At 24.7% G+C, this 10,980-nt stretch overlaps 1 protein-coding gene across 2 annotated transcripts; it reads right to left on the reverse strand.

Annotated features, from left to right (window-relative positions):
- Positions 1-1,176: 1,176 nt before the first annotated feature.
- LOC135926385 (heterogeneous nuclear ribonucleoprotein F-like) lies at positions 1,177-7,902 on the reverse strand. 2 transcript variants are annotated; one of them, XM_065462246.1, is made up of 10 exons: positions 7,732-7,902; positions 7,537-7,692; positions 7,368-7,493; positions 7,173-7,308; positions 4,365-4,528; positions 4,244-4,318; positions 3,958-4,196; positions 1,956-2,094; positions 1,435-1,758; positions 1,177-1,382 (listed from the first exon to the last, which is right to left on the reverse strand). In XM_065462246.1, the coding sequence occupies exons 1-10, from the start codon at positions 7,844-7,846 to the stop codon at positions 1,249-1,251; spliced, it is 1,608 nt and encodes a 535-aa protein (XP_065318318.1). In that variant the 5' UTR covers positions 7,847-7,902; the 3' UTR covers positions 1,177-1,248. The 2 variants fall into 2 exon arrangements, with proteins under 2 accessions (XP_065318318.1, XP_065318317.1); XM_065462245.1 differs by having other exon boundaries at positions 1,432-1,758.
- Between the last annotated feature and the right edge of the window lie 3,078 nt (positions 7,903-10,980).

The raw sequence follows: 10,980 nt of genomic DNA on the forward strand, positions 1-10,980 counted from the left end.
CACCTCTTATGGATACTTAAAAAATAAAGAGTATCTCGAAAATCATAAATATTGCAGAAACTACTATTTGATTTTGGCAGAATGTAGGAATACTTTAAAAGTAGTCCCTTCGGATGATTATTGAAATTGGGGAAGAACTTCAAGATTTTATTTTAAATATCAAAGCTTCATTAAGTAAATTTTGCAAATTTAGATATTCTCTTAATTTTTAATGCCCATTTCTGCCATAAGACATTCTTTAATGGATTATATTTGCATTCTTCATCCCCTTCAAACATCAACCCTCTAACCCAAAACTATTAATATTGCAAAATTTCAATAATTTTATTTCATTCCTACAGTGAGTGACTCCATTATTATCTATTTTCGGCTAATAACATTTATGTTTTAAAAAATCCAAGCAGCAAACTTAAACATTATAACAAAACCCAAATAATTTTTATATATTAGACAAAAAAATAAAGATTTTTAGATATAAATAAATATGATTCCTTTTTTGGGAACAATATACATTCTTTTAAATTTATGCTTTTTAAGTGTTATTTTAAACGGTTCATAGGAAAAGTTCCACTGAAAGAGCACTTTGTATTTGAATGTATTGGTAATAAAATATTTATTATTGAGATAAAATTAATTATTCATACTTTCCTTAAAACAAAAATTTATTTACTTACTCGTTTTCAGTATCATTAACTCGATTTTATTGTTGACATAATTATAAAATAAATGTATACATTTTTTTTAATATTTAAAAATTATAGTTATAAATAATGATCTCCCAAAAATATAATAGGTGATACATTATATTTGTGTCAGAAAATATAATAATTATTTAGAATGCAGCTTTTCTATGTTGTCATGACCAAGGGTTATTAAATCATTTCATTATTTGAGGTTATCTATCAAAACTCTTAAATCAGTTGTTGTATGTAGTAATGCCATCCATTTGAGCCGATTTCTAAAAACGGCTAACTCAATATTATGCAAGCCTAAAGAGTTGGCTATAAATGACACATAGTTTGGATATATATATACTAACGGCAAAATATAGAAAATTGGCTGAAATGGAGTGCATCACTAGTGGTATGTTACTAAAGTGATTGAAAACATGATTAAACAGAACAGATTTATTACATTTATTAATATAAATCTATTATAAACTATTTATTACAAAAATTATGTAAACTATTAATAATAGGCAAGAACCACTGAAATAAAAATATTTATACAATAAAATAAGCTAATTATTTAATATTGAGGAAAATTAACATTAGGATTTGGATAGTATACAGTTTCACACATTTGACTCATATCAGTGGGAGTCATTCCCATATTCATAAAATTATTAGGAGTACTAGAATTCTGAAATGATTGATTAAATCCTAAATAAAGCATAAAAATAAATATATACACGAAAAATAAATTTATAACTACCTGGCATGGGATCATTCATCCCAGAGTTTTGAGAATTCATGAAACCTTGTTGAGAATTGAAAGATTGATTTGGGGATTGGAACTGATTACGATTATCTAAAGACCTTTTCTTGTAAAAGTTTTCAGAAGATCCATTATTATCAATATCATTATTATCTCTCTTGTAACGTTTGTTCATTCTATAATCATTCGCATTATTTTTCATCTTGAATGATTGTTTATCATTCAAATGTTTATAACTAGTAACTAAGCCCGCATCTCTGCCATTGTTACGCGAGTTTTGCTCATTTGGGCCCTCGTAAAAAAGTTCAATATAACGGTGTCCTGTTATTTAAATGTATGATTTATTTATTTTAAACAAAAGCCCATACTAATTTCTCAAATATTTTAAACTTGAGTATTTTTTCTAAAATAATTAATAACAAAACAAAATGATGATAAATATATTCAGTATTAAAAATTGTCAGAACCACATTTAATATAAAATACAAGTAATTTAATTTTTCACAAGAAAAAAAAACCTATATTTTTTTTATTTTTTTCTTCCAAAGCTTGCATGGCCATTTTGTAATTAGGGAATTCCGCAAATGCTTCCCCAGTTGCTCTTCCATTTTTATCGGCTTCTATCATAACTTTCACTGGCACATAAGGATCGAAAAACTATTGTTGTAAAAACAGAAATAAGTATCATTATTTTTCGTTAAAGTTAAAATCAAATTTGTAAATTTTAAGTAATAAACTCAGGAGCCTTGTAAAGGACCGTTGGCATGATCCATTCAAAATCTTATAGAAGTCCATTCCTGTTCTATAAACTTTATACAGTTAAGGTTAAAAACGCCAATTTCATTTTTAAACAAGAAACTTGCTTTCATTTCAATTAAAAAAGATTGCTTTTAAGCTAATTGTTTTTTACAAATAAATTTTACATAAGATTGTAAGACCGTGTCCTGGATCGAGTTGATTTAATTGCTTTCGCCTTATTAGGACACCCTATTTTGGTTTTTTTAGTTATTTAGTCAATATTAAATAGTTGGCCATTTAGTAATAAGTCGACTTAAGGCACGTTTTTAATATTTTTCGCAATCATGATTATTTTTTTTGCCAATAACAAATACAAAATTATTCAAAAATGAAATATAGTTTAAAAAAATATTAAAAGATTTTGCATAGTCTCCATCATTCCCACAAAAATATTTTTTAATTTTAAGCCATAAATATTTCTTTAATTTTAAAGCTGGTCAATTTATTTTTTTTGTATTTATTCTTCATAATAAAGTTAATTTCGAAACAAATTTTAATGTTTTTTTTATTTAAAAGTTAAATGTTTGGTATCAGTCCAATATTGTGCTTTTTCTCATCTAAATTTTTTTTATAAATCACTGCTTAGACCAATTTTTTTTTTAATTTATGGGTGTATTGCTTAATACCAACCGAAACTGTAAGTACACGTGTTTTTAGCAATAAGTCAGGAATAAATGCTCTAATAGTTTATAAAGCCAATATCATGTATTATAGATCCTAATTTATGATGGAACATATAACTCCATAGAGCAGTAAATATGAAATCCATTTCTAAGTAGATTATTACAAGACAACTTTGGGAATATTCTCAATTGATAAAAAACTAATAAAAAGGGAAGATGTTATAGTTGTCCATGGGTGAAGTAACAACATTTATTTGCATTAATTATTCAAAATGTATTTTGAAAAGATCACATGAATATATCTTGTTGCGAATGTTATAACATAAATATATTTAATGTTTTTTGAGAAATTTTACGAAAATATGAAAAATTTTAGATCTCAAATTTTAATATGTTCTGAGATATATCTAATCAAAATTTGGGGTAAAATAGACCCATTTGTAGTTAAGGGTTAATATCCATGAAGATCTCCTCGATAATATATACGGCATTTTAACTTGAATGGCCCTGGATAAAGTTTACTCAGAATGTAAAAATAGGCTATCATATTTAAAGAAATATTGATAGAAAACCAAGAAATGTAAAAGATCGGACCATCTTTTTATGATAAAGAATCAGTAGAAAATTCAAAATCATTTAAAAAAGGATATAACAAATATTTCCAATAAATTTCCAGAAATAAGGCACTTATTCACAGAATAAAATGTAACAATACCATATTCAGTTCCATTGGAAAGCATAGCGTAAAAAACTCAGTTTTCATTATAATACATTCTTGCTAAGCAGATGATAATTTTTCATTTTATTGACAATTATATTGATATTAAATCTTATTTTATTGTTTAACATAAGGCTAACAAGGTGTAATTATATTGTGCTTTAATTTAAATCGTTTTTTTGAAAACTTTTACATTGTATGATAGAGTTAAGCTATGCTATAATTAAATAAGACTAGGCTAGTTTAAAAAAAAATTTGTTCATTTTTTATTTGTATAAAATTAATTACTCACTTTTTGATTTTATAAATCCTATAATTTAACGTTTCTCTTTTGTTATAAATAGCTTGTCCATAATTTATGTATAAAAAAATATGAATAACTTTATGGATATCCTCTTCGTCTGTTACAAATGGAAGACCTCTTAACTTAATCCAAAAACGATTTTTAGATCCCATATTATAGCCGCCACCTCCCATGCCGCCGCCGCCCATACCACCTCCCATATTACCGCCGCCGCCCATGCCACCACCGCCCATCCCACCACCTCCCATCATGCTCATCATGTTATTCATAAGTGAAAAACACTGCATGTTATTCATATTTTGCATGTTATCAAACCCTATTTATTATTTATAATTAATAATATAAAAGTTAATTAAATAATACTTGGCATGAACATATTATTAACCATGCATATCATATATTTTTTCTCGTCTGCTGACATCGATGAAGAAGAAATCACTATTATTTCCAAATATGTTTAAAGAAAATTGATTAAATATTATACTTCTTATCAATTTATTTTGATTCACAGAAAAATCATTATCATGATCTTCTCTATCACCTGAACTTCTCATTGGTTTGATAGACATAAGTGGCTTAATTTTAGTTGAGGCTGCACTCATGAAATAATCCAACTCCTTTAAACTACTACCAAATACCTCTATATATCTAAAAAAAATTATTACAAACATGAATAATAATAGTTTTATTATCAAAATTTCTATTAGACATCTTAATAATTTATAATAATATATCAATATTATAAAGGTTATAAAGGTTATGCAAAATTCATGGCTTCAGAATTGAATTTGGGTCTAAGAAATTTAAACTATTTAACGAATATTTATATTAGCTTAATCAGAACCAATTAAAGGGATCTGAACCTGCATAAGTTCAGAAATACAACAGGTTCAATGGTGGTCCCTCTTTGGTCTCTCTCAAAATGTCCAAACAAAGAATTTTAAATTTCTTGCTAAAAAATATTGTACCAGAAAGTAAGTTAATAATTTAAAATTATTTAATTATTATAATATGAAAAACTGAATTACTCTGTTTGGATTTATGATAATAATATACATATACTGCTAAGTCATTATTGATTTTGTGAAAATGATGAAGATATATAGAACCTTCCATTATTGAATGATCAAGAATTAAGTTTGTATTATGATATTTTGTAGTAATTTATGTAAATAAAAATCGTTTTATATTTTATTAACATTGTAAAATAGTTTAGTTTGTGCAGATGAGCTTTTTAAATATAAAACAAGTTTGAAATTTGGCCAGATAAAAAGTTCTGGATAGTAGAAAAGTATTACAAATCTTTTGAAGATATTTAAATAAATAGTGATAAATTTTTTATGCACAAGTAAGAAAGTGGAAATTTTTAAACAACTTTATTTGAACCAGAAAAAAACTATTCCCAGAAGTTTTGCAATACTGTTACTACCCAAAACATTTTACACAATTCAAAATTAAATTGTTTAAGTCTTGTAGTCAATAAGATAGTATTCCTAAACCCAAAATTTTTTACAGTTGAAAAACTAGTTATTTAAAATTCACACATGGAGTAAAAATAGCACTATCAATTTTATATAATTAGAACTTTTTAACTAGTCAAATATCCTTTTTGTAATGTTTTACATTTTAGAAAAGCTTTAGCAACAACTTGCTTTAAAAATTTTATTGCAAAATTAAATATAAAACTATTTTATGTTATTTTTTGGTTATAACTAAAAAATATGATATAAATTTTTAAAATAATAAATTAGGACTATTCATTTAACAAAATATTTTTATAAAATACAATAATTTTCATTGTTATAGGTATTAATAAAACAAGCTCAATTCTTAATCATTCAAAAATGGAAGGCTTTTTGTGTGAGCAGCCTGTGTATAACTCCACTTGCATTTAATTTTATCAAATAAAATTCTCAAAAAAATTTGAGTAAAATTTTTTTTAGGCCATTATTTGAAATAGTAATATAAATAAACTCACAAATTTTTACTTATATATCTATAAGTTTTTCTTATATTTGAATCTAACTTTAAAATCGTTTTATAAAGTTTAGCAAGTGAAGCACTTCAATTATATACCAACGTTTTGTAGTTGACCCTACGAATCATCAAAGAAATAAACAGAGTAGGGACTTATTTATTTTATTTTTTATCTTTTAAAATTAAAGATTTAGAAATACTTGCAAGGAACAATATTTTTTGTATATGTTTACATATAATATAAAGTGTGAACCCACCTAAATCAATGATATCTTAACATTAAAAAATATATAAATGTTTTAGTAATAGGCAGTGTAAAGAATAATAATCAGGTAATTATAACAAGCTAAATCTAAGTATCATTGTTAAATGACTCAATTTTTAAAAAGGTTAACCCAATATTTTAGCCTAAAAATATTACACAAGCCTGGGGATCTCACTCATAGATGGTAGAAAGGTTTGGAATCTATTAAAAAAATCTTTTTGTGTAATATTATTTTGGCTAAGATCTTGATTTAAAATTGGCTAAAGAGAGCCATTTAATAAAACTAAATTTAGAATAAAATAGACAAGCAAGTAAAATGAGTCTTTAAATTGTTTCAAGTTTACTTTAGTGTAGTACAGTTAAAATATTAAAATGTGAATCAATTTAAATGCAACATTCTCAAATGTAAAAAATATCCCATTTAGATAAAAGGTTAAATATTGTTACGTGATAACTATTGGATAAAATATAAAGGTTTTAAAGTTGTTTTATATTTATCAGAGACCTGCAGGCACAGTCTGTATTTTAATTTTCTTAAATACCTAGGCCAGGCCGAATATTATAAATCACCATTATTATCTAAAAAAAATATTTTTAAAAATATCCAGGGCAGGCCAAAATATTTTTTTAATCAGGCTACATGATACCTCTGCAGGTTTCTGATATATGTTAAAATAAATAGTTTTATATTACATGATATCCTATTTTTGGTATAAAAATATTGGTCATGTATTTGAATTTTTTTATCAAAGCTTAATTAAAGGTAAATAATTTTTTATTCATGACTTATCTCATACTTAATGATAACATATTTTTAAGAATGTTTAGATGATCAATTATTAAATTCCTGTTCACTTTTATAAGTTTCTAATCCTATTAAAGAGATATAAAAATTACCTATAAATTTTAATCAATAATCAATTAGTAGCATTTTTTAAAAAATATGTATGTATATAATATAATATTTCATTAAATTTATAAATATCCACCAAATAATTAACATATAAATTAACCCAATGGGTGGAATATATGATATAAACTTAACCCAACCTGTGCCCCATCTTTTCTTTGTGCTTTTTAAGTCCCGACTCATATGAGATAGAATCTTTAAATTGTACAAAAGCTTCTGTGCATCTTCCCTCCTCATCTTTAGGGACCATTATGCCATTGGGGATGATATCAAGCCCTTAATATTTACAATATTATTTATATTACCAATCCCTTTAATATTATTATTTTTAATACCTGTGAAAAAAGTTTCTATTTCTTCAGTTGTACATTTATAAGGTAACCCTCTTAATCTAACAACAAAATCATCATGACCAGCTCTTTCTTTATAATATTCATAATCATCTGAGTTTGCTTCATCAACTAAATCAAAAATTATTTTTTACTATATTACTAAAAGAAATACCTTCAATATAACGATTGTCTATGTAACGTTTATCTTTTTTTAATGCTTCAGCAAAGTCATTACTATTTGCAAACTCAACATAGGCCTCACCACTAGGGCGCCCATCTTTAGAGTTATTAAATACGACACCTTTATATCCCTCCATAATTTTTAAGCCTAAATAAATTTATTTCGGAGATATATTAAAATATTTACCTTCAAAAAATTTTTCTATATCAACATAAGATGTTGACCAAGGTAAACCCCTTAACTTGACAATATACCTTTCTGTTCGTTCCAAATCCAATGGTATTTCTTGAGTATCGCTCATAATTAAAAATGGAGTTTACAAGTTCTAAAAAAAATCAGGACAAAAAATATAATAAATGTCAATCAATTGAATAATATTATACTACTCCATATTATATATATTCGGCCACTGACCATTTTTCATTTTCATGAATTTTAAATTAAATAAAATTTTAAAAGAAATATTTTTATTTAAAATTTATAATAGCTTAATATAAGATCAACTCATAATTTTCATCAATATTTTTAAGCTCATATTATGCTTCATAGTGCTTGTTCGTTATCAAAAAAAATAAACTTTCTAATATACAAATTATGTTTATCAATAAATTTTTTTAAATCTTCGTGTAAATCACAAAGAATATCTTAGGCCTAAAGTTAGTCATTTAACGTTAGTGTTTTTAAAAAGCCAAATGTGTTTTAAAAACTCCTAGATTTAGATTTTAGCAAAAATAACAGTGACGAAGCGTCAAGTATATTACTAGAAAAGCAATCGAAAATTTTTTTATTTTTATTTATTACCATGAAAAAATTAAAATATATAAATAAGTACGTCTTTGTTTTTGAGTAAAATGATCAAGTACTGAATTATAAAAGTTATTGCTAGATTTTCAATTTTTTAATAAATTTTTTCCAATCTAAATCAAAAATAGATTTAAAATTCAAAAATTTTATTTTACATTAAACTTATAATTTATTCATTAAAAGTTAGCGTAATATTATAAAATGATTACAAAATGATTACAAAATTCTGAATAAATTTATTTGTTTAAAATAATTTGTTTATAATTAATGGGCATCATGGCTAAGCAAGGATTTATAAATTCCTTTGCATGATAAAAATATCCTTTACAATCTTGAACTGATATCTATAAATATAAATGGGAAAAAAAATAATATTTATATCTTTTTTATATATACGTTTTAATATTATATATATTTTAGTCTTAATATTTCTACAATATATATTTATTTAAATTATAAGTTCATACATATGAGATAAAATTTGCACTTAAATATTTTTATTTTTTAGTTAAAAAAGCGTTAAATAAAAGTATATCAAATTATATCTTAAAAAAGTGTCTATAAACAGATAACTCAGAAATAGTATATAGTTTATAGATATAGATACAGATACTTTTTATGCAACTCAGATAATCATAATAAATTTTCAATAGTATAAATAGAATAGCAATTAATTATTGCTGAAAAAAATTTTTTATTTTAAAAAAGTAAGAAAAAAATATAAAATTATTTTTTGTTTGCTTCTCCAATGCTTATTTTTAAATGTAAAATTACACAATACATTGGTAGATTTTCTCTTCATTTATTAAAAAAATAAGCAATATTAAATTTGCTTTTCTCATGTCTTATATATATTTTTTTTAACGTAGTAAATTAGTAAATATTTTAACACAATAAAATAGTAATTTTTTTAACGTAGTAAAAATAATAATAATTTTTTTAACTTAGTAAAAATAATAGTAATTTTTTTATCGTATTAAAAATAATATAATTCTTCTTAACGTAGTAAAAATAATATTAATATTTTTAACGTTATAATGTATATTTTTTTTAACGAAGTGAAATTAGTTTTTAAAAGCATATTATAAAGATTATATTATTAAAAAATTTTATTGGAAAAATTTCAAGAAAAGCAATGCTTCCCATGCTTTTATGGAAGTTTTGTCACTGCAAAATAATATTATGTAATCCTGTAGATTTTATCGTATTATAAGAATCAAGAAAGAATTCTTTCATACGGTGTCTACATGACAGGATATTGAATGCAACCCCCCTACATTAATCAATACCCCAACCCCTCCCCTAAAAAATTTGCCGCCTTCGGCAGCGCTATTTTCACATTATTAATTATAATTTTTTAATTATAATAGTAGTTCCTTCATAAATTTTTAAGGAATAATTTAAATTATTAATGCTCTAATTAAAATATTGTAAACCTAAAAGAATTATTTTTTAGAACATGAATTTAATTAAAATTTTACATTTACATACAATAAATGAATTATTATAGTATTTTGTATGGCGTGAATATGAGTATACTGATTGAATCTCTAACCCTCTTAAATTACTTTTAAAAGAATAGCTAGAACTCATCCAGAAATTGTTTTATTTGGAAATTAATGTCTATGATTGTGTGCAATATACAGATTTGGTCCATTTTTAGCGATATGATTGTATTATAATAGGTCTATAATAAAAGTATTAATTTTTACAGAAATACATATTGCCTTATATCATCTAAAAATTTAATAGATAACCCTCCAATATATTTACCCTCCACCGACTCCACCCCTTTTGTCTACCCACTACCCCCCCCCCCTCAAAAAATGGATGCAAACTATTCCTACCACAACCGCTCATGTATACTCTAGCTACTAGAATTAACTTCAAAGATTCAAAAAAATTTTCCAAGCCTGGCACAAACCCTTATCCAAAATTTTAATTTATTTTATTTGATTAAATAAACAATATTTAAGTGTATTTAGGCAATCCTTTTGTTTTATTATTAGGAGAAAAAAATTGCAATATTTCTTTAAATTAGCGACTGTTTTAAATTGTTAAATTTAATATTTTTAGACCCAAGCCTAGCTTATGCCCATTAAAAAAATTTTCAAAACCCAGACCCGGCCTTGGCCCGCTAGAAAATATATTAGGCCCATATCCTGCCCATTGACCTGCATACCGTGGGCCGGCCCAGTCAATAAAAGTCTCTGATCTTGATACATTATTATATTCAATACGATAACAGATTTTATTTGGCATTGGAACATAAAATTATTTAATTATGCAACTATCTTTTCAACATATTTCAAAAAAAAAGGTTCCGTTAGAGAATAAATATCAATTAAAATTTGTGTAATTGTGATAGAGTTAAATATTTGTCAAAAACCAGGATTAAAATTGAGTTAGTAATGAAAGGCATATATGGTCTTATATAAAATGAGTATCAAATATATAGTTTTGAGCTATAAATTTTTAGAAATTGCCCGATTTATATTTTAGCCAAATTCTGTAATCCTGGAGATTTTGCTCATAGATGGTAGAAGAGTTAAGACTTATAGTAAAATCTTAATCGATTTAACTAGCTTTAAAGAATATTGATCAAAGTATTTACCCTTAACTATCGTGCTA

This window comes from Gordionus sp. m RMFG-2023, chromosome 3 (assembly GCF_954871325.1).
Source record: "Gordionus sp. m RMFG-2023 chromosome 3, tfGorSpeb1-WG-v2, whole genome shotgun sequence".
Taxonomy (NCBI): Eukaryota; Metazoa; Nematomorpha; class Gordioida; order Chordodea; family Parachordodidae; genus Gordionus; species Gordionus sp. m RMFG-2023.